Here is a 25,502-nt window from a genome sequence, read left to right as displayed (position 1 = left end):
ATACGTCGTCTCTTCTTGCGCACTCACTCTGACTGTTAACTGTGTACATATTCCTATCTGTCTCTGAGACGCGGATTTGCACTTTGACGGAGCAAGATGGAAGCTTCAAGGTGAGCCCGATCGGAACTTTCATTCGTGTGTCGTTGGGAGCTCTACTCACTCTGGTCTGCTCAATCTCACACAGCTCTACTCAACCTCCTGCGACACCATCGCATCCATCTCTTCTCCCTGCTCTCTCACCGTCCGCATCAATCGAGCAGACTCCTGCCCCATTACACACCCTCCCACCCCACTTGCACACCCAACCTCCACCACCTCAACCGCGTCTTGGCAACATGCATCCACCTTCACAAGGCAACGGGACGCATCAACCACCACCGCATCCGTCACATCAGATGCAGGGACATCTCCAACAACAGCATCAGAATGTGTTTGGGACAGTGATGGGCACTGCACCAGGTCATGGACCAGCTCCTACCAACCAAACCGGAGGTCCTGCTCTGGCCAAAGTATACGCGAGTGTCTACTCGGGAGTGAGTTGAAGTCATTTTCTCCTATCTAGAAGATTCGCTTACCACTTCCTGATGTCTAGATCCCGGTCTTCGAGGCCATGATCAGAGGGATCTCTGTCATGCGACGAACGTCCGACTCGTGAGCGATGCTCCTTCGTCTGCCACATGACCTAGAGTGGCACTTGAATCATATACTGATCGCACTCCTTCATGTAGCTGGGTTAACGCGACTCAAATCCTCAAGGTCGCTGGTATCCACAAGTCCGCACGAACAAAGATCCTCGAAAAGGAGATTCTACCTGGGATACACGAGAAGGTTCAAGGCGGTTGTGAGTAATCTAATAGCTTGGCATAGATGCAATGTAACTAACGATTTTGACTCGCTCGGATTAGATGGAAAATACCAGGGCACTTGGATCCCCTTCGAGCGCGGTACCGAACTCGCCGCGCAGTACGGCGTGACAGGCTATCTTGCTCCCATATTCGACTTTGTTCCCTCACCAACAGCGGTCGCGGCTCTTCCCGTTATCCGAACTGGTACTCCCGATCGAGCCGGTCAGAAGACCCCTGCTGCGTCCGGTATGACTGGCTACAACCCAGGTTTGATGTCCGCGGGACGACCGACTCCATCCGGCAGTGGACGTGTCATCTCACCGTATCCCGGACATGGACAGCAATTGGCCCCGCCTCCACCGCCACCTCAGTTCACGACAAACCACAATGGCGATGCTCAGATGATGGGTATCCCGCCTCATCCATCAGCAATGGCTTACCCAGGTCAACATCAACAACAGCAACAGATGATGTACTATTCTCCTCAACCTCATCAACAACAGCAAATGATGTATCCTGGTCAACAGCCTGACAACAAGCGCGGCATCGCTATGGCGATGACGCCGAGTCTGAGTGGAGATGGGGGCGCCCTTGCGCCTGCCGCCAATATCAACGGGATCGGTCTACCGCCCAGCGGTCAAGACGTCTATATCGATCAGTATGGACAGCCTCATCCTACCTTCCAGGCGTCCGCGTACACGAACGACACGGATATGGGTCCTCCACCCGCGAAACGACAGAGGTCGGACGAGCAGCGTTATGTCAACGGTAATGGACAAGACGAGGAGCAGCAAGAGCAGGCACAACAGCAGGAGGAGGATTCCGATGACGAGTCTGCGGACGATCTTCGTGATGCTCCTCCTTTACCTACCGCGATGCGTTTGGCGAACAAGCCTCTGCGGCCAAGACCGAATGCCAATACCAGTCGGATCAGATCGAAGCTTCTCTCACTGTTCTCTGCCGAGAATCATGTGGATGTCAGAGCACTCTTCGGTCTCACCGCTGATCAACCGATTGATTTTGATGTCGATATGGTCATTGACAACCAAGGGCATACCGCCTTGCATTGGGCTTGTGCTTTGGCCAAGCTGTCGGTCATTGCTCAATTGATCGACCTCGGTGCGGATATCCATCGAGGCAACTACGCGGGCGAAACTCCTCTCATCCGATCTGTTCTCACCACCAACCACTCGGAAGCTGGTACTTTCCCTCAACTTCTCGAGTATCTTTCCCCGTCCATCCGTACTCTGGATCACGCGTATCGAACCGTCGTGCACCACATTGCTTTGATTGCAGGTGTCAAAGGTCGTGCTGGTTCAGCAAGATCGTACATGGCAAACGTTCTGGAATGGGTAGCGAGAGAACAGCAAGCAGCTTCCACCACCGCGTCAACAACTGGTGAGCCCTTGGACGGAGCGAGTTCAAATGGTGGGACCAACGCCAGTGCTGTCAGCCTGAAGACACTAGTGGATGTACAGGATGTACATGGAGACACAGCGTTGAACGTAGCTGCTCGAGTGGGCAACAGAGGTCTGGTGAATCTCCTGCTTGACGCGGGAGCAGACAAGGGCAAGGCCAACAAGTTGGGCTTGAAACCGGTCGACTTTGGCTTGGATATTGAGGTGAGCTGAAGAGGTTGGGAAATTCAGCATGCGCTAACAAGGTTCAATGCGATCAGGCGCTGAAGGTTTCGCCCGCGGAAACGGTGATCTCGAGTCTCAAGTCCGAAGTGCCCAAGCCTGAGCGCAAGAGCCGCGATGTGCAGAAGAGTAAGCTGCACCATACTCGATTTAGTAGATAATGGGAAGCTGATCTGAAGTGCCTTGTATAGATATCGGAGCAATCTTCGAGACTATCACCGATACATTCTCCAACGAGATGCTGGCGAAGCAAACGAAACTCAACGCGACGGAAGCTTCTGTACGACATGCTACTCGAGCATTGGCGGACAAGAGACAACAGTTGCATCGAGCGCAAGAACGATTAGGCGAGATGGAACTGTTAGAACAACGAGCAGAGAATGTGCGACGCGTTCTTGGGAAGCTCTCCAGTCAACAAGAGGTCGGTGATGAATGGACGGGTAGAAGTCAATTATCGACCGAAACGCAATTTGGTAAACTCCCACCGACGGCTTTCCGATCCGTCCCCCAAGCTTCCTCCTCGACTTCAGATATCAAAGTAGAGGATCAAAGTGGTCTAGGAGTGGGAGGAGAAGAGATTCCCTTGCCTGAACGAGGATCGGAAGGATCTTTGTTGATATTGAGAAGAATGGCAATTTGGGAAGATCGAATAGCCGAGATTTTGGAAGATAGGGTCCGGGTGATGGAAGGTGAAGGAGCGGACAAGGCTGTGAGGTATAGGAGATTGGTCAGTCTGTGTACGAAAGTACCAGTGGACAAGGTTGATGGGGTGAGTTTGAGTCAAAGTCGGCGACGTGATGTGAAAAGGCAAACAGGCGACACAGAGCTGACATACTTGTTGGTGGTATAGATGCTAGATGGTCTAGTCACAGCGATCGAGAGTGATGGCCAATCTATCGATCTTTCCAGAATATCAAATTTCATGAGTCGGATGAAAGAGGCGAGAGCGTGAACGTCAGAGTGAGAGTGAGAACAACAGATTGGCTGTCAAGTCATTTGGTGGAAGTAGATGAAGAAATGGGTTTTGAGATATCTTGTAATCTTCTATTTTGGATCATGAACTGGCTTTATTATTTTGGATTGCCTGATACAAAGCTGCATTTCAACAGCGCGGTCAAGGGTACATGAACGTCTGATCGTAATATGCATATGCAGGCCGTGCTTCTAGGCACTTATCAACAGGATAAATGATTCCCTTGATCCCTACCACACCGAACCCCGCCCACCCCGCTCTGACCATGACTATGAAGCCTTGAACTTCATCAACGGCTCACTACAGAGAGTTGTCCCCTCCGAAAAGATGGAACGATCTACTATAACTTGCGCTCGCTATAAACTTCCCATCACCCGAAACGTCAACCGACATGACTTTCCCTGCGTCCGTCGCCAAATTTCTGACCAGGTTCCATTCGTCCGCACTCCATATTCTGACATTACAATCGAATCCTGCCGTGACGAGGAATAATCCTGATCGACGCAGTTCCATCTCTCCCGATGCAGTCGCAGTTGCATCGGCGTCGTGCGATTTGTCCACGTCCATAGTCTCGGAAGAACCGTTGACTGCCGAATGACCATTCGATAAGAGTGATTTCGTATCGTCCAGTGGTATACATGGTGATTCGGAAGTGGAGCGGAAGAATCGGACGTCTGACACGGATGATTTGTGGGCAGGAATGATATATTGCGTTTTCAAGGCTCGTAGATCCCATATTCGAACAGTATCGTCACCGGATCCAGTGGCAACTTGGTACCTATCACAAGGAAAAGAGGATTGTCAGCTGACTACTTGTGATTCGATCGTCACATGAAAAGCAACTCACCCATTTGGCGCAAAGTCCATCGCGAGAATCTCCTTCACGTGTCCATCTAAGACCATCGCGGTTCGACCCGTTCTCACATCCCATACTCGTCCAATCGCGTCGAAACCGCTTGATCCCATGGCACGTCAAGTCAGCTTTCGGTTCAAATTTCAAGATACGAGCAGCTGGACTCACCCGGACGCCGCCAATGCTCCATCGTCTTGGAACGTCAACGCATACACCTCCTTACTATGTCCTTCCTGCACCATCAACTCCTGATGTGTCGCCGCATCCCATAATCTCCATGTCCCATCAAATCCTGCTGAACCCAGATATGCTCCTGAAGGGTGGAAGGCGACTCGTCCTACTCTGTTCTCGTGACCCGACAATGTCGCTAGTGGTTTGTCGCTGGGCAAGTATTGTCAGCCTCATTTTTCTGAAGCAGTCACCGCAAGAGATCAGCGAAGCTCACCTTGACAACGACCACAGCTTGACACTGCCTTCACCTCCTCCAGTGGCAAAGTTTAACCCATCTTCGCTCATCCCCACCGTAGCTTGTGGATGCCAAGCAGCACCTCCAATCTTGTCGGTATGTCCTCTCTTCGTGCTTACCGCATTGAGGTTCGGTAAATCCCATAATTTCGAATCGCCAGTCCAGGATGTCGTCAGAATGAGTTTGGAGTTAGGAGAGAACCGAATGGTGGATAATGGTCTGTCATCACCGAATTGTGAACCGAGATTGTTGAAAGTCTGTACAAGATGTATGTCGGTTAGTTGCGCATCTGAAACGATAGGGAGCCATTTAACCCACTTTGAGATTTTGATACAACTCTTTTCGCAAATTAACGATCTTGCTTAGTGGTAGTCCCACCTCTACTCGCTGTCGTGCTATCCGGGATCGCGCTCTAGTTCAGACTATCAGCTTGGTGTCCCTCCACACTTTGAAGCGTGTGATGAATTAGCTCACTTTGCTAATGAGTATCCTGCCAACTTCCGTCTCGCTTCTAACAACGAATCCGTTCCCTCGGTATAGAACTCTCCCTGAGACGGACATGGTTAGCTTCACCTTCGAACGCTTGTCCGATGATTCATAGCTCACCTCATCTTCCTCCTCGCTGCTCTCGTCTGAATCTGAATCCACCACCATACCCTGGCTACCTCGCGCTTGTTCGATTTGTTCTTGAACATATTTTAATCTATCTCTTCTGTCTCCGGGCTAAAGTGAGAATTGAGTATCAGCCTTCGCCCGCAGGGTCCTCTGAGACTGCAGAGTCTCGTGACTTGTTATGCACGCTGAAAGCGCAAAGCCGGCCGGTACGGTACAGACTTGGAAAACACAACGACAGATTGAGAAGAACAGGTAGACCACAACTCACCCCTTCACCGAACAACGTTATAGGCTCTCCGTACGCTCTCAATCTCTCCCTGACCTTCTTGTCATCCGTGGGCACCGCCATCTTCCTCAATCTCTTCTTCCTCTCCAGCTCTTCGATAAGAGCTGCATTCTGGGCTCGTTCTCGCTCATCATCAGAACCACCAAGTTGGTAAGTGTTATCGACGGCTAAGAAGCAAGGTCAGCTGTATACACGCAATTTCAATGGTATAGCTCACCGAGTTCGTCGAGATCCATCTTGTCTGTCTGTCTTGCGTGAGTGAAGCAGGAGTAGTATAGGTTAAGGAGGAGAAAGAAGTTGTACACTATCAAATGTCAATGATTCAGAGAAGTGGTAACGGAGCGAAGTTATAGGCGAATACTTATATGACACCCTCATCTATCATTTTCGTACGAATTTGATTCCGCTCACCGCTATCGATAATCGATGTGCGAGATGCTTTTTGGACAGAGTAGTAGTGCGAGGAACGTATGCATCCGATCAAGCTGCACTCCCAGCAGTGAGGGCAAGGCCTTGGTCATGAAGCTTGTGCAGGAGGATTTGTGGTTGGCTGATTGCTGGCTTACCTCGTTCAGAGGGTAAAGAAAACATGTTCCGTATGGGAAGTATTATACCTCAAGGGGAACTTGGGCTATGGCTCGTGCCCACCTGTTAGTCGATCTGATACGCTTTGACCAAGCATATCATCTTCATCTAGGGTTTCCCACTCTTACTCCTCAACAAATCTGATCGTCGCCTGCATCGAAGTATTCCTTCATCATGTCAAGCATTGATTCCAGCTCCCCTCCCGAATTCACCTTATCAGAAGCCTCATTCGCCTCGTTGATGATGTGCCGCGTCATAACCGGTTGACTTTGATCCGATTACAAGCTTACATTACGATTTCCCTTTTAGATGTTCTAATACCCTTTCTTAGTTCAGGGTAATCATTTGTTATTGTTTACAACGAGTGGAGATAATGCCTTATCCGGGTTAAACAGGCATAAAGGCATGGGAACGGCACTGCTGCTGCTGCTTGCATAGCAACATGACGGAATGTGACTTCGGTATCAGTAATCATTCATCATTCCTCTTTACTTTACATCCACATCCCTCAATCACAAGCTACACTAAACATACATATTCACATACACCATGATCGTTCGTTGTACCCCCTGGGGTCTTTACTAGAGAGCCAACACAAGTCGTTATCTCTTATCGTCGATCGACATTACCAAGCAGACGCGTATTCCGTCATAACATCGTGAACTTCTATACTACACTGAACGAAGGACGAACGTTCCTCATCAACATCGACAATATTAGTCATTCGACGCGACTATAACACTCGCTGGTTGGTATCGACATAACAAGGTCAAAGGAGAGAATACAACACCGCTTGTACTCCCCAGTTGCCGCATCGACACACATATCCTTTCAAGCCGAGCCAAACCTCAAATCCCGGTTCACCTTTCCTTGCTCATCCGAACATCCGCAGACAACGCAGTTCCCTTTCTCCCTGCCCTCACTCTCACACCTGTCTAATTAACACGCTCAAGCATCGGCACGATGAAGTATCTCGACTATCCCTTACTCAATCAACTTTCCTCTTCTCTGTCGTCCGACTCTTCGACCGACCTCCGTGTCCATGTACGCTTCGAAGCGTACTCTGTCAAGCCTGTGGGGAAGGAGAAGAGAGCTTTCAAGGAGCGGGAAGAGGCATATATGAGCGAACAGGAAGGCATGGAAGAGTGAGTCTTCAAATCCGCCTTCAAATCTCTGCATAATCAGGCGACAGGGAAAGCTGCTGATGTCGGTTTCGTGAACGTGCGCAGGATGAGTTTCTCCCCAGAAATGAGAGAAGCTGGTTTATCGTCGTGTTTCGGCAGATTGGACGAGAAAGAATCTCGGTATGTACACCTCTGCACATCTAACAAGTAAACACAAGTGGCCGAAGACTGATCACCTTTCCTATCGATGCGAGTAGCAAAGTCCACTTCTTGTTAGTCTCGACGCTCAATGCCGCTTTCCCGGACCACGACTTCTCCTCTCTCCGACCGGACCATTTCACTCGTGAACCATCAGCTACGCAAGTCCTATCTTATCTCAGTGGGAACTTGCTCGGTCCTTCAGGGACCGGAACTACCCCGTGAGCTGTCTTGTCCCCATTACTCATCGGAATGAAGCCATCAGCTAACGTGATTCTTCTCGTTAAGTATCTTCCTCAGTCCACTTGGTCTATTGAGTCCGAATGGCCCCGCCCGGAGTCCCCCTCAAGCTTCCCCACAGAGCTCATCTCCTTCCCTGGCTCCGTCTATGGCAAACCCTGATCTCTACCGAGCCCTAAACGAAGTCCTGCCCATGGAGGATTGTGAAGTATACTCTTGGTTCCCTGAACCAGAGTACGATCCGCATGTTGATGCTCCCGACGATCCATCTTCCGAAGATGAAGACGAAGATTTCCTCAATGAAGAAGATGAAGATAATGTTGCGATGGATCTCGATGGGGATCAGGATATCCCCGCGAGTTGGGGAGGAGCGGGAATGGACATGGATATGGATGAGAGTGCAACGACAGGTCAAGTCCCCGGGAGTTCACCTATGATAAGACAGAAGTCGACCAGTGGAGGAGGAAGAAGAGGTACCGAGGCGGCGGAATGGGAGGCAGGACGTGAGAGAAGAATTGGAGGTTTGTTATGGAGTGCAAATTACTTCTTCTATAGCAAGTGAGTCGTCATTATTGCCACATCGTCAACTTGTACGTGTCGCTGATGATTGCGACTTGTCAAGACGTCACAAACGAATCCTCTTCCTCACGTGTTGGTGTCGAAATCGACCCACTGGTCAATCACCTGTCCAAGTTGAGACGACTTTCCCCGCGCCAATCTCCGCATCGTTCTCTTCCCCTTCATCGAGTTTGGAACCCCTCGGACCGTTATCAAATAGCAATGTGATTCGCAGTCATCGATACAATCATCACAATCATCACCATAGTCGGAGATCGAAAGCTGCGACTGCCAATAGTAGTCTCCGTACTATCGGTGGTAACAACAAGAATGATCAATCTTCCACCATCCCTATTCGAGGTATGGAACAGCGTTCAGCACCACAAGTGGTTCCTTCAACTCCTCGCACACAAAGATTTGCATCTTCCGCTCCGGCCGGTTTTGGAACTCCAGGTGGCACAGGCGCGGGGACAGGTCACAGTCCAATGGCGAGGATGACAGCTGGCGGATTCAAACCGAGACAAACTCCAGCGAGGATGATGATGAATGCGAAACTGGAAGCGGAAGCTGAAGCACAAGCACAAGCACAAGCAAAGGAAAAGGAAAGAGCGAGGAAGGAAAGGGATAGAAGTGGGAGTACGACCCCGGGTCCTGGACCATCAAGCGCTTTGACAGCGGGTCTGAGAGGGAATTTGTCAGGGATCGCGGGTGACAAGGGAAAGAGAGTGAAGGTGTAATTAGGCGAGAAGGAGAGGTCATCTATCATATCATTTTCATCCGTTGTTCGTCATTCAGTTGTCCGCATTTAGTTCGTTGTCTTTTCTCTCCCGTGGCAAGGAGTTGGTTTTCATCAGGTTGTCGAACTCAAATTCAGTGTTTCGTTGTTTTCTAGCTTAGCCAAGAATATGCAATCAACATTATCATCAGAAAATATATCCAAAGGGTTGAGGTCTGTATGACTGTTTCCGCGGATGCAGCTGGACTCGCATCGTTAAACCCAAATGCATTTCGTAAAATTCATTGTTCCATTGTATCGAGTAAGAAAGAAAGACGAAAATGAGGCGGTGATACTCAATCTGACGACCGGCGCTGATATAGAGTCTATAGTATAAGTGAACGAGATATACAAAATGGTTTGGCTGTCTCAAGACAAGAGCAAAGTCTCCTACCCTTCCCATCCACACCTGAATATAGTGCGCTTAGATCCCACCATAGGCATCCTCCTCGTCGTAGTTGACACTGACAGCCCTGCCTTTTGGCAAGTCACGACTCCACCTTCTTGGCGAATCCGTCACGCTGCCTGGGACGCTCATCGCTCCTGGACTAGGAGGAGGTGGGTACGCGGGACTAGGGAAAGCCGTCGCACCCGTCGAGCTTGCGCTAGCAGAGTATGGTGGGGCGAGTGTAGCGCCGCGGGTTTCAGGTGATCGATAAGGCGGGGCGGGGATATTGTCGAATGGGTTGCTCAGAGGTGTACCAATCGATGAGGAGGTCATTGGAGTAGGGACTTCTCGAAGAGGGGAGAGGGGTTGACCATGTTGGTATGGTTCTGGCGGAGCCAGAGTGAGTTCCGGTAATCGAGGCATGGAACTCGATGAGGGAAGGGCGGGAGGTGCCGCAGGGGCAGAGAAGCTGGATGTGACTGCCTCTGGCGAGTCGTGGAAAGGGTTGGGAGTAGGAGTATGAGGGGTGACAGGTTCGGCGATACCGGCAGTCTTGGCAACCTCGTGATACATCCGCTTCTGAGTAGACTCGTTCTCATACATCGCCAACGGCTGTGATTTCCGGTTGAGGTTGAAGGAAGACATGAGTGGCGAGAGAGGTGCAAATGTCGGAAGAGGAGCAGGCTCGGGCATCGACATATGTTCCAATGCGCTTGAGGCTGCAGGGGAGTAATCCGGTTCTATGAGTTGATCATACCCAGTACCACCGATGTTCCCCTTTGGAGTGGTCATAGACACTCTGCTTCGTCCTGCCTCTCGACCGTTCGGGAAACCGCTTGCTACCGGTGTATGAGGGTCGTCAAAGGTGTACGCAAGACCAGGAGTTTGAGGTTCATCGGCGAAATCTTCGTGCTGGGCGAACTCGGCAGCGGTGCTGGGAGGTGCGGGACGACCCATGGGAACAGGCGACGGCATGTAGGCGTGACTAGAAGGACCAACGAGCTGACGAGTATTATCTTGGGCTGACATGGCCGCAGAGTAGGGGTCGTCCTGGTATTCGGTCTCATAGGTATGGGCCATCGGTGTCCTTCCAGCGTATGGTGAATACGGTCTACCTTGCAGGTCGACACCATAGGCGGCCGCAGAGGTTGGAGGAGGAAGTTGAGGATAGGCACTGAATGGCAACGTCTTTGCACCGACTCCAGCACGGTTGTCTCCCCTCTCATACATTTCTGAATCGGGTCGCAGAGAACCGTCCGGGTTGAAAGCGTTATTCCTCGCAAGGGCTAGTGCGCGTCTAGAACCGATGACAGGTGCAGCGGAAGCCGAACCGTAAATATCGTCGTTGTCGCCACCACCGCCTTTTTCATAGCTTGCGGGGAAAGGAGTGATATCGTCGTCGATTTTGGACCAAGGTGACTTTGAAGAGTATGACCGAGAATGATGCTTGCGCTGTAAGAGGTTTTATATTGAAAGTCACGAGGTTAGCTGGAAAGTGAGACACGAGTGAACCGTATGACGTATAGACGTACGTAAAGCCAACCCGCAAGTGAACCCAACATTACGATGCCGAAAACAACACCGATAGCGATACCAACAACACCGCCGGTCGACACGCTGAGTTTGGTCAGCATGACATGCATGCATGGGAACATGGTCGGAACTCACCCAGACGATGTGCTTTTGGCGTTGGCAGCAATGGCTGTCCCCGTGACTGCCGTTAAACTTGTAGTGGAGGACGCCGCCGAGGTCGTAACGGTACGAACAGGAGCGGTAGAAAGCGCGGTTGAAGTTCGTGTCGTACTCGGGTTTGTGCTAGTCGACTGCAAGGTGGACTTGGAAGTGCTTGTCGAGGTAGAAGATGACGTTGACGTGCTTGTGGATGTGGATGTGGATGTCTTGGATGTTACAGCGGACTGTTTTGAGACTATCAGCCAAATACTGCAATTTCAACTTGGAAGATAGCTTACAGAAGAGGTGATAGTACTCTTGATTGTGCTGGATACAACAGCCTTTGGCGTAGTACTGGTTGGAATGAGGGTGTTGGTGGCCAGAACGGCAGTCCTGGTCGTTCCGACAGTTGCGGCTTGTGCGGCCTGACGAACGGTGCTAGGGGCATGTTGGTGCAAGTTTTGTGTCGCCTGTACAGCCTATACCAATCTCAATCAGTATCACCGACTTCTGGAAGGATCATTGTGGTGGACTCACTGCCTTGGATGCTGAAGCAGCGAGACTTGCGCTCTGAGCCTTTGCCAGACTGCTCAATTGCGCCGGGCTGTACTCGTTCAAGCTGGCGTAATATCTCTTTTCCAACTCCCCTTCGTCTACCCTAGCAGCGAGACTTGAGTCATCTGGTGTTCGAGCGTCGAGATTGAGCGCATGACCAGCAGCAGCGGCAAATGATCGAAGACGAGAACGTCGGAGGAGGTGGGAGAAAGCTGAGCCATCCATGTTGTAACGATAGGATGGGGTCGAAGGATAGCGTCGAGCTGGTTTAAGTGGAGTTTGTCGTTTCTGTTTTCGTTTGTTGAAAGAGCGTGAGACGAGCCGGTCGAATTATAACACGTTAATAGCGAGGGCAGTATATACTTTGTAACGAGTGTGAGGGTGTGGTCGAGATGAGTTGATGATGTGAGTTGGAATGACAAGGAATGGCGATGATCGAGGGAAAAGGATGGTCTGTGCAGAGTTTGGTGAAATCGCTCGGACCCTTTATGAGTTTGTGTTTCGTGACAAAGGGGGAAAGTAAGTTGATGGACGAGAAGGAGTGTGATGATGTGAGATGAAGGGATAGGAGGGCCGTGCGTCGTATATTATTATCGTTGATATCAAATGAACGAGATGATGTTGGCGGAATGAAAGCAAATGCAGACCTATCAAAGGTTCTGTTCTGTGGGAAAACTCTTGTCGGAGAGAGTGTTTGTGTGACTAGTTGTTGACTGATGTGAGAAAGGGAAACGAAGATGTGATGATGATTGTTGTCTAAAAGGACGCTAAATGCCTTGGAATGCTCATTGTTGTCGCGTCTTTCACCTGTTACGATACAAGAACAAAAGGCACACACCACACACCACTGAAAATAAAAATCAAATTAACTCAGGGAAATCTTGTTCATGTACGCGTTTCATCTTTCGGTGACGGTGACATGTGCAGATTTCCTCCCCTTGACCTCATCGGCGGTCTTGTCCGCCATGTCATGGGAGAAAAGTGGTAAATCCACCAGTGGTTTATAATGCCAGGTATATGATATGCCACGCGGCTTTATCAGATGACAAATGTCAGTGGTGTATGGTGGTGTAATGGCGGCGGTGAGTGGTCGTAATTTATCGATTCCACTTACTCGGAACTTCGGCAAACGTTGGTTCTGGTCGACCTCACCTTGCTTTGACTTTTGGCCACCATCGATTTGATCTCAAACCGGATCGCTTTGTACATCTTACTTTCAACCTCATCCTCACCACGAATAATACTCAGTCACGATGAATCCTGTACGACCCCTTCTTCGTGCTTGTCAACTCCGATCCTCTATCGCCTCCACTTCCTCCATCGCCGCTCGAATCCAGAGCCGGACCTTGGTCACTCCCACACAACCTAGAAGTGCGACAGTGTCAAATGTCACAGTTGAGCAAGTACGAGAAGATCCGGGAGAGCTAGACGCTGGAGACGTAGTAGCGAACGCGGCTGAAGATGGAAAAGGTAAGCTTCTTCTGTTCCGGCTTGAGCTGTATTGTGTGGCGAAGATCGCATCGATCGCTAACTTCTCTTCCATGTCCCGCAGAGATGTTCGGTTTTAAGCTCAACCCGGTCTCCACGAAGACGGGCGGCAATGCCAAGTCAGAGGGACGACCGATCTACCTCGATATGCAAGCTACCACACCGATGGACCCTCGAGTACTCGACAAGATGCTTCCGTTCTTCACCGAGCAGTTCGGTAACCCGCATTCAAGAACACACGCATACGGTTGGGAGGCAGAGAGTGCAGTAGACGAGGCTAGAGAACAGGTCGCAAAGCTGGTTGGAGCTTCCGCAAAGGATATCGTCTTCACAAGTGGTGCGACAGAGAGCAACAATATGTTGATCAAGGGTATCGCAAAGTTCCACCAAGCAAAGAGAAAGCACGTCATCACGACACAAACCGTGAGTCTGCGTTGTTGTCTCGTCATGAAAGACCTTTCATTGACATCCTTTCTTTTTTGTAGGAGCACAAATGTGTTCTCGATTCATGCAGATGGCTGTCAACGCAAGGCTTCGAGGTCACCTACCTTCCCGTCCTCCCTAACGGTCTCGTTTCCCTTACCGACTTGAAGGCTGCTCTTCGACCCGACACATCAGTCGTCTCCATCATGGCCGTTAACAACGAGATCGGTGTCATTCAGCCTCTCGCCGAGATCTCGCAGGTACTCAAAGACTACGCCAAGGAGAACAAGGTTCCCAAGGCGATGTTCCACACCGATGCTGCTCAAGCTGTCGGAAAGATCGAGATCGATGTGGAGAAGATGGGTATCGACGCGATGAGTATCTCTGGACACAAGATCTACGGTCCCAAGGGTATCGGAGCTGCCTACGTTCGAAGAAGACCACGAGTGAGGATCGAGCCTTTGATCCACGGTGGTGGTCAGGAAAGAGGTTTGCGAAGCGGAACAGTTCCTGCTCCTCTTGTCGTCGGTCTGGGTGAAGCATGCCGAATCGCCAAGGAGGAGATGGCGAGAGATCACAAGAGGATCTCAGAGCTTTCAGAACGACTCATCACTGGTATCACTTCGCAAGTGGAGCAGATCGTCCGAAATGGTGATCCCAACGGTTACCCCGGTTGTGTCAACCTCTCATTCTCTTACGTCGAGGGTGAATCGCTTCTCATGGCTTTGAAGGTGAGTCCGTTCCACGCAATGTCACTTCGGTTCAACGCTGATACTTTGTGTCCAGGACATCGCTCTTTCATCCGGTTCCGCCTGTACTTCCGCCTCACTCGAGCCGTCATATGTGCTCCGAGCTTTGGGAGCTGCCGAAGACATGGCGCACTCTTCTCTTCGATTCGGTATCGGACGATTCACAACGGAGGCAGAGATCGACCTTGTCATCGACCGAATCGTTCAAGTCGTCACGAAGCTGAGAGACATGAGTCCGCTATGGGAGATGGTACAGGAGGGTATTGACATTACCAAGATTGAGTGGAGCCAGTGAGTCAGGCCTCGAATGCCGTATGTTGAAGCGAACGCTGATCCGTTTCGGGTCTAGGCATTGATCATTGTGATATAGACTTGGATGAGATGCGTGTAGCCAAGGGCGTGGTGGTGTGTTTATATTCCGGCGTGTATGTTTTTATACAGTGGTCCAGCGACTTATGCAGTGCAGCATATTTGATTCTGACAATGACTTTTGTCGCAAATCCCGTTGCACATAGCTTTGCTGTCATCCGCACTGGATTTATCGTTTTCATGTAGTTCACACTCATACTCAACGCATCACTTCAGAAACTCGGTTTAATGGACAAGAGTCTTAGGAATGTTGGCATCAGCGGTGGAAGTGCGTAATAGCGCAAGGATGTTGTGAACAGAGGTATCTGTATGATACACTATGAAACATACATGCAAGCCCACTGCCTATCCCGATATAAGTTACTGACTATCTGACTCGCACTCGCTACTTCCGATCACGCTCCAATCATCCCGATCCTCTTCCCCCTTCTCACTCATCACGTCCCAATCAGAAAGTATCTCTGACCCAGAGTCGACTTCGCTACCTCCTTCATCACCACTCATATCAGAATTCACATGGGTGTGCAATTCAGAGTCTGAAAGATAGAGTCGAGGGGAGATTGGTCCATCTCTCGTGGGGGAGAGTACTTCGTCACCTCTCCCATCGCTACGCGTATCCAACGTCATATGAGAGTGCGGGCGTGAGTCTGATAGTGAAATTCGATCGCATGACCGGGTGACTCTCGTCCTGTGAGCTGTTTCTTCAGGAAAGGTTCCAGGAGTCTTGGTCGAAGGGGACACATATTCCTCCACGGATGGTAGCTTGGCCCTCGAAGGAGTAGCAGATGGAGCAGCAGTGATATTGATCCGTTCATCTCGATTCCTCATCTCATCTCGTACTTTCCTCTGGTTTCGATTCCCTGTCTCATCCCAGTATCTCCCATCGTCTTGAAACCTCTGATCAGCTCGATATCTACTCTCTTTGCGATACCTTGTCAAGTGAGGTGGCAGTTCCCTCTGATTGTGTTCAAACGAGCCACGAGCCAAATCGCTTTGCAGGTCTTGATGCGACTCAGGTCGAGAGCGAGTAGGGGATGGAGCATGAGGTCCGTGAGTCTGAGGATATTGAGGGCAAGCATGGAATGATTCCTGACTGCTCGCGCTGTGTGAAGCATGAGAAGAACGAGTCCCGCGAGTATTATGTGGACTTTGATCCTGAACGTCACAGCCCCAAGACGGCGGGGTACGATCCTCTGCGTACTCTAAATCGGCAAGCCGGGCCTCAGTCCGTCGGCGCTTGCTTTCTCTGGTGATGTGTGCGGTATTGGCAGATGTGTGAACTGGAGGATGTGGCGTTCTGGGCTGATTGTGTCGGAGGTTGTTACGTTCATCTCCAATGCTGTAGCCGACAACTGGTCTTGCTGCGTGTGTACGTCTGGAGTATGGATCATGCTCGCGCGATTGGGATCACATCGCTATCGGTAGAGATAAGAGGAGATGGACAGTTGGCTGTGGGACAAAGAAGGGTTTGAAGTGGTAACTATTACTGTATGTTATGAGTGGCAAAACTGAAAACACTTTAGGGCTGTGGTAATTATCCTAGCAGAGCCCATCGCGAGAAGCAGTCTACTTCTAACGTTGCCATGTATGGTTCCCTTCATGATATGTCATGTCCTTTCTGGCTGTGGAACCGTTTCAAATATCTGAACAGTGTGTCATACTATGCAAGGAGGTGAACCCGCGATCGTGACATACGGTATCTTGTCCCGTCACGTCACGTCACGTTCAACGTCTGTGACTACTGGAGCCATTGTGATCACCTTCCACGTATGCATCGACCACTACTCAAACGGTATTTCTCTAATCGATTATGTATGTATGTACAGCAGAAGAACCATATGAATGATTCTCAATAGAAGTCGTTGTCAGTCACGTTATGCCACGTCTCTGCGGGCTCTGCGGCCTCATCCTCCTTCACGTCAACCCAGTCCTTATCCGCAGCATCTGTCGTTCCTGCTGAACTACCACCTGTGCCAGAGGGTGCGGATGAAGCTGTTGAAGTACGAGCCCCACCGCGGCCACTGGCGCGAGTGTTCGCTGGCGAATCATTCCCACTAGTGGACTTGGAGGTGGAATTGGAAGTGTTACTCCCGCCAGAATAGGCTGCTTCGTACCTAGGTAAAGCGATCTCGTCTTCTCGCGCACCCATTGTCTTGTCGTTGTTGTTGTTTTCTTATAAAAAAGGGAGGAAAAGCGACAGCGTATTTGGTTGTTGGGTACTTTGTCACTGGAATTACGGGTTGTGGCGACTGAGCTTTTCTCGATGATGGTATGTGACATCAACAAGTCGCTACGAAGGGGGTATTTATACCTTCCAATCCATACAGCGGTCTGTCGTCTTCTGATCTGCCAAGGAAGACGTTCGAGTCCGATGATCTTATGCCGAGCCTGATAACCTTTGTCCCATCTCAGTCCATGACGCATGGTACACTATCCTTCTACTATGTGTCTTGCACGTCTCCTGGACGTAGCATTGATGATTTGGGCCGGAGATCCTTGGCAGGTCACTGTATGAAAGGATGTCTCGCAGAGAAAAGTTTCATCCACTCGGTGAGTATCGTTGAGAGATGTCGACACCGAGGGGATTACCTCGTATAAGTTAGTAGCTCGGAGGTACAGATCACCGAGAGGATGAATTCTATTGATACTTGATCGAGCTGACAATTGCTGAAACGAATCAGGAAGGGTGTGATGGATTCGCGAAGGAAGATCCGGGTGGCTTTTTGAGCGTGATCAGACCGAGGTGCGTGGAAAGGAAGTTTGTATCCTACTCACCGTATCTGTATTTGTACAGAGCCACAACGTAAGCAGCTTGTCTGACTCCTGTCGACAGTGACAGGAAGTAGGCGACGATGTTTCACTGGGGAAGAGGATGGGGCAGAGAGAGCGGATACAGCATGTACGTGCGTTGCGTTGAGCCCTCTGATGACTCGCACGCCAAGTCAAGCATCTGTCGCAGTGGTAGGATCCGAGCAAGCATTCGATATCCGGTGCATCCTTGAAACTCGCGATTGTGCACAAGGGTAATCTACCGCATACAAATACTGACGCTCTTGTCATTGTACATACTGTATAAGTATCAGTATCGTGTGCGTGCTCATTTCTCAGATTGGTCACTGATGACGGACCAAGCATCATCCCCCAACTCCGATTCAAAGTCTAACTCTTCCGCGACAATGACATATCCTTCCGGGGGCACCTCGCTCACCTCCTCTATAACCGTTGATTCGTAAGATCTCCACATCAGATCGCAAGTCATCTGGGGTTCTGTGGTCATGGCCGAGCCACTATCAGACAGTTCTGAATCGTAGTCACTCCCTCCCTTGAAGTTGAAAGAGTGACAGGAGGCTGTATGAAGAGTAGGAGTATCGGGGTGGGCTGGGTGTGCAACTTCATCGTGGTCGGACCTCGAGGTGATGGCAGTTCGATCTACTCTGAGTCTGGGCTGGAAGAGCGAGCTGACTAGACCTATATCCATCTGCTCGAGAAGGGGTATATCGTCAGTGGAGACAGAATGGGAAGATGCTCCAAGATCAGGTGTGGGAGGCAAACATCTACCGCTATCATCGTGAGGGGCAGGGGTGGCACAAAGCGCTGAAGATTCACTGTGAGAATGATCAGAAGGTTGATTAATCCTTGATTGCTCTGGCTTAGATTCACCATTCCCCCGATGAGATGTGTCTGTGGTTCTGGGGTCAAGTCTGGATCGAAGACGGTGTTTGGGATCCCATTTCACACCCCAAATGTCAGATCCGAGACCGGCTTCCGAGGAGAGATATCTGTCCATCATCAGTATCCATGGAACATCCGAGGGGAATGGTGGTCGATCCTCCATTGCAGTCTCGTTCTGCCGATAGCAGTGCGATGGAGACGCCACATCCACAGCTTGCTCGCGGTTTGATCTGGGACACTTTCTCGTCGAAGAAGGCTTCGTACACTGCTCGGTCTCATATCGGATCGAATCGAGAAAACCTTGTAGTTGCGCGTGGGAACTGTTGTAGGACGAAGCCAGTCGTTGTAATCCGAGCTCGAAATCGCGCTGGGCAGCTTTCGTCCGAGCTGCTAATCTCAGCTTCTCGTCCAGAATTTGAGAGCAGTCTGCATGAGGAGATGGGAGTAGCGAATACGTCTGTGTCGCATGATAAGTGGCGATAGGGTCCATGACGGGCGTCTCACTCAGTAGAACGGAGGGATGCGTCAACTAGTGCTCAATATATACCGTTCCGTATATGGAAAGAACAAGTGTGAAATGCGAGTAGTGGACAAGGCTCAGGATGTCAGTGTTGAAGATTGAAATTCGAGTGACTGCGACAGGACGAGGAAGAGCTAGGCTACACTCGTAAGTGCGTTGATAGTGCGAAGCCCACATTGCGTGGAAGCCGCAGAAGTTGAGAAGACGTAAGCAGATGAATTTGGCTTCTCACATCAACTTCCCCTTCGTTGGTTGACATGGACAGGATGACATGGACAGGACACTCAACGAAGCCTGCTGACTTGCTCACCACTCAGCGGAAAACTACCTATCGCATCTCAACAGAGAAGAAAAAAGGGATGAGGATCTCGCGTGGGAAGGCTTCTGACGAGTAACGATGTCTTCGGTGAGTCTTCCAACGTGCAGCTTCTGGAATCTGACATACAAGCCCATCAGTCCTCTTCGCCAGTAGTGTCAGTTCGTCCTGGACGACCATTCAGAAAGAACACGAGTTCTGTATTCGTATCGTAATGCATACAACATGTTGCCGGAGGTCCTTCTTGATATAGAAGGCGTTTGTCGAAGGAGAATACTGGTGTGACACGAGGTTCTTGCGGGCGAATGTGATTAGGAAGGACGAAGAAGGCGAAGGGATCTATGCGTTCGAATCAAGCATGATGGAGGGTTACAAGGATTTCGAGAGACTCGGGACAGAGGTCATCGCGTGGAGAAGCCAGAATGGGTCGGTCCTTGGCGGTATTAGGCCTGATCCACCTCCCTATCCAGAACACCCTCAATCTCCTGCATTACATCCCTCCTGACTCCATCTCCGACCATTGCTAAGAAACAGATCGAGTGATCAGCTGTACGGTCGGTCACAGCGAACATCAGGAGATAGCTTACTCTGAGCGGTCTGTGTGATCTCTTTGATAAGGCCTTCGAGACTAGGTGTTTCTTGCGCTCGTGCCTTCTCTACAATGTGAAGCTTTTGTTAGCGACAAGTCATCAAAGAGGATCATGTAGCCAGAGAGCGTCATGTGAACAGAGCGGAAGACGCTCCATGCTATTCCATCGTTTCACAGAGTAGAGGGATACCACTAACCCTTGGCTAGATCTTTCAAGTCATCTGCCCAACCACTTTCCTCGAGCTGCGCTCGGAGCAACTTCTGTATCCTACGAGACAGCGCAAAGTCAGCACTCATCCCGGAGAGCGAGTCGTCTTGTCCGTCGCCATGGCCATGATGCTGACGTCGAATGGCCCCCTTCGAGTGGAGCCGGCGAAGGCAGGGTGTCAGAAAGGAAGGGAAGCACTAGCCGGACATACCTATCCCAATCTCCCGTTTCCAACAATCTCTGCCTGATGGCATTCATCGTTGCCTCATCAGGCTGCTGCTCAGCCGAGGTAGATACCATGTTGTTGTTGGTCTCGGTATGATCAAATGCGATTCCGAAGGGTTGATGGTGTCTGTTGATAAGACGTGATTGTTGGATTATTCCGAAATCAATATTCAAAGTGATAATGATGGCCGAAGTGATTCGCGTGGGTGCGAGGTGAAAGTGGAGGATGTCCACGATAATCCGAATGAAAGCGAACACATGGCGTGCGAGACCTTGATCGTCCTTCACTATCATGACTAAGCTGCTGATCCATACGACGTTTCTGTGATTAAAGCAAGCGAACTCAAAAAAAGGCAGGGCGGAACGCAACCACCCCCTACTCAATCGACCCAAGGAGACTGCACTTGCAACTCTTAATCAACTAACGACCAATCCAACAGCGTACGGAGCATACCAACATGCCAGCGGATCTACCACCCCTCCCACCTTTCACAGCTGAGACAGCGCACAAGTGAGTCGAAACAAGCCCGATAATGCCTGCTGGTCATTACACTGCCAGCTGAGGAGGGAGCTGAAGTTACCGTGTCTATGTCAGGAAAGTGAAAGCTGCTCAGGACAAGTGGAGTAAGTAGGCTTTCTCTTATCTACATTTGACATGGTCCATTGCACAAGGGTTTCACTAGGCAATGCATCGGGTCCCGCTAGTTCGCCAAATTGATCATTTCCATGTTATGTCTGTCCTCGCTGTCGTTGAAAGAGTTGCTTGTCCCATCTCGTGTCCTTTCCCCAAGCCAAACATCGCGATACTGACGAAAGTGGCTTCTCCACAGACACCAAGACCCCTCATCTCATTTCCCCAGCTTACACCCCCGACTCTACCTGGCGTAATCGCGATCAGTTCTTCTCCGGAACAGCTGCGATCGAAAAGTTCCTCACTGAGAAATGGGCGAAGGAGAAGAACTATAGGTTGAGAAAAGAACTGTTCGCCTTTACCGAAAACAAGATGTGAGTGCAAGAGAGAGGCATCTCTCTGGGTACTTACATACATACATACAATTTGAGCTGGATCACTGATGCCTTGATATGAACATTGTAGTGCCGTCGAGTTTTGGTACGAATACTCTGAGACGGAAGATCCTACAAGTCAATGGTACAGAACCTATGGCTTAGAACACTGGGTGAGTCACCGACGCAAACCTTTCCCTTGACTTGGCGCAGACACCGTTGCTTTTCACACAACTAACGACCCACACGCCGTTTAGGTCTTTGCAGAAGACGGCAGAATGAAGAGTAGACAGATGTCAGGGAATACCATCGAGATCACCAACGAAGAGAGGTGGTTCACAGATGGTGTCGATGTCAATGTTCGTTCTCCCCTTGCTTCTAGTACTTCTCACTCTAGGGGACTTGAAAAGCTGACCGTGATGGATGCACAGGAAGGCGAAGTACCGCGCGGACACATCTCCGTCAAGAACTAGGTCCCGAAAGCAACCCGGTTGGCCATATGCTAGAAAGGTGATGATGCATAAAATACATAATGATGGTGATTGCATTACTCCTCGGCCCTGACTCTTTGGACAGCGGGAGCATCGCCGTTGACGTGACCGTTTCCATTGGCTTCTCGAGCATCAAGGATGGCTCTTCGTTTGATGGATGCCTGTAAAGTATTGTCCCGTTAGTTATAGCCTGATATTGGGGATATCAAAGTCGGTACACACCTCGTTGAGGGTGTCCAACATGTCCACGGTCATCTCCCAGTCGACACAAGCGTCGGTGATGGAAACACCGTACTCGAGGTTCTCTCGTCCCATGTCACTGCTCTGCTTTCCGCCCTTCAAGTTACTCTCGAACCTATTCAAAGTACGAGATCATCGATCAGCTGAATAGCAAATAAGGCTAGGCGTGCACGACGGTCTACTCACATGATACCAACGATTCCGTCTTCACCTGCGGCGATTTGAGCAGCAACGTCGGCAGCGACCTTAGGTTGGTTAAGGTGGTTCTTGGACGAGTTTCCGTGAGAGCAGTCGACCATGATGGCAGCGTGCTTCTCGGTGTCCTTGGTTCGCATAGTCTTCAAAGCCTTTTGGACGTGTTCGGCACTGTATACGCACAACAACGCAATGAGCATCGAGCGCCAGCCCAATAATGAGCACGGTGTACTCACGCGAAGTTGGGACCACCGCTTCCGCCTCTCAAGATGACGTGACAATCGTTGTTACCCGATGTCTTGACGATACTGGCCATACCTTGGCTGTTGATACCCATGAAGTGATGAGGGTGAGCTGCCGATTGCATAGCGTCAATGGCGACACCGACTGAACCGTCTGTACCGTTCTTGAAACCGATGGGGAAGGATGCACCAGAAGCGAGTTCTCGGTGAAGTTGGGATTCGGTGGTTCGGGCACCGATAGCACCCCAGGTGATGAGGTCGGCAATGAACTGGGGACTGAGGAACAAACGGGGTTAACATTTATCATTCGACGAGATGAACAGGAATGCGAGCGTAAGACGGCTCGTGAAGACGAATAGGTGATTAGGTTCTGATGACTCACGAGATGGTGTCGAGGAGCTCACAACCAACGGGCATACCCATCTCGTTGATGTCACACAACAATTGTCTGGCGACCCTCAAACCCTTGTTGATCTGGAACGAACCATCGATATCAGGATCATTGATCAAACCCTTCCAGCCGACTGTCGTTCTTGGCTTCTCGCTACGACCATCATACAACATCAGCACGTGCGCCTCCTAGAAGTCGAAGCGTTGAGAAGATGTACTCACAAGTAAACTCTCATGACGACTTCCAAACCAGGCCATTTACCCTCCTGAACACCTTTTCTCAATCTTGAAGCGTACTCCTTTGCCTGGTCCACATCGTGAATACTACAAGGTCCAACGACGACTACCAATCTAGAGAGGGGGTCTGTACCCTGAACGATGGAAGCGGTTGTTCGTCGAGCTGATGAGATTGTCTTGCTCGCGACGGCTGGGACGGGGAGATCGTGTCGGAGCAAAGCAGGGGGGATGAGGGGGTCGTACTAATTCAAATTCGTTCGAAGTTCAAATCAGCTCCACAATACCTGAGAGGAAGTGAAGATGGGGAGGATGAAAACTCACACCAGTGACTTTTCGGTCGTCCAAAGGTCTGTTTCTGTCAGGTGAGGATGTAGCAGATGTCATCTTCGATTCGCTTTTTCGATGTAAGCTTTTTGAGTATGCAAGTGAGATATAGATGGGTTTTGATTTTGAATGAAATGTAAGAGTTTGTACTCGTTGGGTTTTTGTGATTTCGAGTGAAGAGTCAGTCAGTCCGGGGAAAGAAAAAGCCAAGATTGAGGACTCGGTTAATTGCCGCCGGAAACAATAAACTAGCGACTCGATCTGATTTCTGCCTGATAACCAAGCCACGACAACGGGTAAACTATATGCCACGTCATACTGGGCCCTTCACCTCCACGCTGGTCAATCACTTCCTACCTCCCATGAACATCAACACCACTTCAACATTACTTCCATTTCATTCTGACAACGCAACAAACGACATCCACACAGAATGTCAGAAGCTCCTCAAACCGAAGCTCAGAAAAGAGCAGCTGCTCGAAAAGCCAAGATCTTGGCTCGAGGTAATTCGGGTTTAGCAAAGCTCGCTCAGACTGCTCGAGGGGACGAAGCGCAGGCGCTGTACGGTGATGATGGTGAGTGTTGGTTCCTGCGTGTCGTCGGGTCGAAATCCTGCAGTTCTCGGTGCCATACCATCATCGTTGTGTTCTGATAGCAGTACTCCTCTGGCCAATCGTGGGTCTCGCTTATATCGTTTCTGACTCTATGCTTTCCAGCAAAACCATCATCGACCTCTACGCCTACGACTGAGACCCCTTCCGCCGCCTCTCAACCAAGCTGGGCACCTCCCCCTCCTTCATCATCATCATCTACTCGACCCGCTGCTGCTGCTCCCCAAGGTATTTCACCCGAACAACAAGCCATGTCCGCCCAGCTCGAAGCTATGATGTCAATGTTTGGCGGTGCGCCTGGTGCACCTGGTGCAGGTGGAGAAGGTTTACCTGATATGTCACGGCTCCTCGCACAGATGATGGGAGGAGATCCCTCCTCCTTTGGAGGAGCACCAGGTGGTGGTGCATCAAACTTGTTGGGCGATGTCGACGACCCTGCTGGTTTAGGGGGTATCCCACCCAATCTCTTTGGTCCACCCGGTGCAGGTGGAGGCGATATGCCAGCATTCCCCTCTTTCCCCGGTATGCCAGGCTTTGGTGGAGCCGCCTCCAAGCCCCGTTCGAAAGCCGAGAAGTATTTCCCATTAGTCCACTTTATCTCGATCATCCTGTTATCGATCTTCGCAGTCGCCTGGTGGGAACCCGCTTTGTTCAAAGTCTCTCCTACGAGTCTGCTGAGTACTTGGCCACGACGATGGGCAGGTCTATCAGGAAGGAGAGATAGTGCGTGGAGGTTGAAAGGATTCGGAGAGGTTGAGATTCTGGTGAGTACAAGAGGATTCCACTAGCTCAAGTGCTTGGACTGGCGTCAGCTGAACTGCGCTGACCTTGATGTTCTCCTCGTGTAGCCGCTCTTTTGGGCTTTCACTACCCTCGAGCTCATACTTCAAACAACCCGATTCACAATATTCAAGGTGAGCTACCGCTTTATTGACGAGAATTGAAGACCTGCAGCACAGCTGACTCTGCTCTCCGCTCTGCCAGTCCCCACCCCCACCCCATTCCCTCCTCGCGACATTCCTCCCACTCCTCCCTCCTGCCATCTCCCGACCTCTTCTTACCGGATCAAGATACCTGAACCTCCTTTCCCAGACGAACAAAGATGGTTGTCTGTTAGTATTTGGAGTTGGAATGACTGTGGTGTTGGCAGAGTGGTTGAGGGGTTAGGACGGAACAGTATTCGCTTTTGGGCACTACCATGCAACATAATGAGTTTACCGTCGGTGATGATAGCTCGTGTAATGCCATAATGAAATTGGCGACGTCGTGTGAACTTCGACAGATCTCCGTGTCCGTTCTGACTTGCTATGTTCTAGAACGAAAATGCATAGAAAGTACTGATTATCGACATGCAACCACACCCACGGTGTCCAAATTGAAACCTGTCCTGTCCACCGCACAGGACTTCCATTACTGCGCAACCTCGATTACAGATA

The 25,502-nt window shown here is 50.4% G+C and overlaps 11 protein-coding genes across 11 annotated transcripts; 5 read left to right on the top strand and 6 right to left on the bottom strand.

Annotated features, from left to right (window-relative positions):
* Positions 1-96: 96 nt before the first annotated feature.
* Positions 97-3,437, top strand: CI109_106489 (uncharacterized protein; the record flags this gene model as incomplete). The annotated part of the gene is made up of 8 exons (XM_032003844.1): positions 97-110; positions 185-533; positions 593-651; positions 729-841; positions 906-2,467; positions 2,524-2,614; positions 2,677-3,254; positions 3,336-3,437. 8 exons carry the CDS (start codon positions 97-99, stop codon positions 3,435-3,437), a joined length of 2,868 nt encoding a protein of 955 aa, XP_031861842.1.
* Positions 3,438-3,758: 321 nt separating this feature from the next.
* CI109_106488 (uncharacterized protein) lies at positions 3,759-5,914 on the bottom strand (the record flags this gene model as incomplete). The annotated part of the gene is made up of 9 exons (XM_032003843.1): positions 3,759-4,236; positions 4,306-4,413; positions 4,480-4,692; positions 4,757-5,034; positions 5,096-5,189; positions 5,252-5,325; positions 5,384-5,500; positions 5,661-5,845; positions 5,896-5,914. 9 exons carry the CDS (start codon positions 5,912-5,914, stop codon positions 3,759-3,761), a joined length of 1,566 nt encoding a protein of 521 aa, XP_031861841.1.
* A 1,312-nt stretch (positions 5,915-7,226) lies between these two features.
* On the top strand, positions 7,227-9,120 carry CI109_106487 (uncharacterized protein; the record flags this gene model as incomplete). Its single annotated transcript, XM_032003842.1, has 5 exons — positions 7,227-7,408; positions 7,493-7,567; positions 7,645-7,806; positions 7,874-8,383; positions 8,448-9,120. 5 exons carry the CDS (start codon positions 7,227-7,229, stop codon positions 9,118-9,120), a joined length of 1,602 nt encoding a protein of 533 aa, XP_031861840.1.
* Positions 9,121-9,582: 462 nt separating this feature from the next.
* Positions 9,583-11,997, bottom strand: CI109_106486 (uncharacterized protein; the record flags this gene model as incomplete). Its single annotated transcript, XM_032003841.1, has 5 exons — positions 9,583-10,998; positions 11,079-11,163; positions 11,215-11,462; positions 11,517-11,696; positions 11,755-11,997. 5 exons carry the CDS (start codon positions 11,995-11,997, stop codon positions 9,583-9,585), a joined length of 2,172 nt encoding a protein of 723 aa, XP_031861839.1.
* A 1,028-nt stretch (positions 11,998-13,025) lies between these two features.
* On the top strand, positions 13,026-14,727 carry CI109_106485 (cysteine desulfurase IscS; the record flags this gene model as incomplete). Its single annotated transcript, XM_032003840.2, has 4 exons — positions 13,026-13,242; positions 13,325-13,683; positions 13,746-14,414; positions 14,470-14,727. 4 exons carry the CDS (start codon positions 13,026-13,028, stop codon positions 14,725-14,727), a joined length of 1,503 nt encoding a protein of 500 aa, XP_031861838.2.
* Positions 14,728-16,650: 1,923 nt separating this feature from the next.
* CI109_106484 (uncharacterized protein) lies at positions 16,651-16,950 on the bottom strand (the record flags this gene model as incomplete). Its single annotated transcript, XM_032003839.1, has 1 exon — positions 16,651-16,950. The coding sequence occupies one exon, from the start codon at positions 16,948-16,950 to the stop codon at positions 16,651-16,653; it is 300 nt and encodes a 99-aa protein (XP_031861837.1).
* A 948-nt stretch (positions 16,951-17,898) lies between these two features.
* Positions 17,899-19,170, bottom strand: CI109_106483 (uncharacterized protein; the record flags this gene model as incomplete). The annotated part of the gene is made up of 2 exons (XM_032003838.2): positions 17,899-19,002; positions 19,108-19,170. The coding sequence occupies 2 exons, from the start codon at positions 19,168-19,170 to the stop codon at positions 17,899-17,901; spliced, it is 1,167 nt and encodes a 388-aa protein (XP_031861836.2).
* A 582-nt stretch (positions 19,171-19,752) lies between these two features.
* On the bottom strand, positions 19,753-20,625 carry CI109_106482 (transcription and mRNA export factor SUS1; the record flags this gene model as incomplete). The annotated part of the gene is made up of 4 exons (XM_032003837.2): positions 19,753-19,832; positions 19,897-19,965; positions 20,096-20,166; positions 20,318-20,625. The coding sequence occupies 4 exons, from the start codon at positions 20,623-20,625 to the stop codon at positions 19,753-19,755; spliced, it is 528 nt and encodes a 175-aa protein (XP_031861835.2).
* A 164-nt stretch (positions 20,626-20,789) lies between these two features.
* Positions 20,790-21,809, top strand: CI109_106481 (uncharacterized protein; the record flags this gene model as incomplete). Its single annotated transcript, XM_032003836.1, has 6 exons — positions 20,790-20,842; positions 20,927-20,955; positions 21,162-21,336; positions 21,428-21,509; positions 21,594-21,695; positions 21,768-21,809. The coding sequence occupies 6 exons, from the start codon at positions 20,790-20,792 to the stop codon at positions 21,807-21,809; spliced, it is 483 nt and encodes a 160-aa protein (XP_031861834.1).
* A 74-nt stretch (positions 21,810-21,883) lies between these two features.
* On the bottom strand, positions 21,884-23,515 carry CI109_106480 (3-deoxy-7-phosphoheptulonate synthase; the record flags this gene model as incomplete). Its single annotated transcript, XM_032003835.1, has 7 exons — positions 21,884-21,988; positions 22,050-22,182; positions 22,254-22,433; positions 22,499-22,780; positions 22,887-23,048; positions 23,117-23,373; positions 23,453-23,515. The coding sequence occupies 7 exons, from the start codon at positions 23,513-23,515 to the stop codon at positions 21,884-21,886; spliced, it is 1,182 nt and encodes a 393-aa protein (XP_031861833.1).
* Positions 23,516-23,888: 373 nt separating this feature from the next.
* CI109_106479 (uncharacterized protein) lies at positions 23,889-25,233 on the top strand (the record flags this gene model as incomplete). Its single annotated transcript, XM_032003834.1, has 4 exons — positions 23,889-24,030; positions 24,172-24,830; positions 24,915-24,980; positions 25,051-25,233. The coding sequence occupies 4 exons, from the start codon at positions 23,889-23,891 to the stop codon at positions 25,231-25,233; spliced, it is 1,050 nt and encodes a 349-aa protein (XP_031861832.1).
* Between the last annotated feature and the right edge of the window lie 269 nt (positions 25,234-25,502).

The sequence above is a fragment of the Kwoniella shandongensis genome, chromosome 12 (assembly GCF_008629635.2).
Source record: "Kwoniella shandongensis chromosome 12, complete sequence".
Classification (NCBI taxonomy): domain Eukaryota; kingdom Fungi; phylum Basidiomycota; class Tremellomycetes; order Tremellales; family Cryptococcaceae; genus Kwoniella; species Kwoniella shandongensis.
The sequence above is the reverse complement of the archived record's forward strand: the minus strand, read 5'-3'. Positions and strand labels throughout refer to the sequence as shown.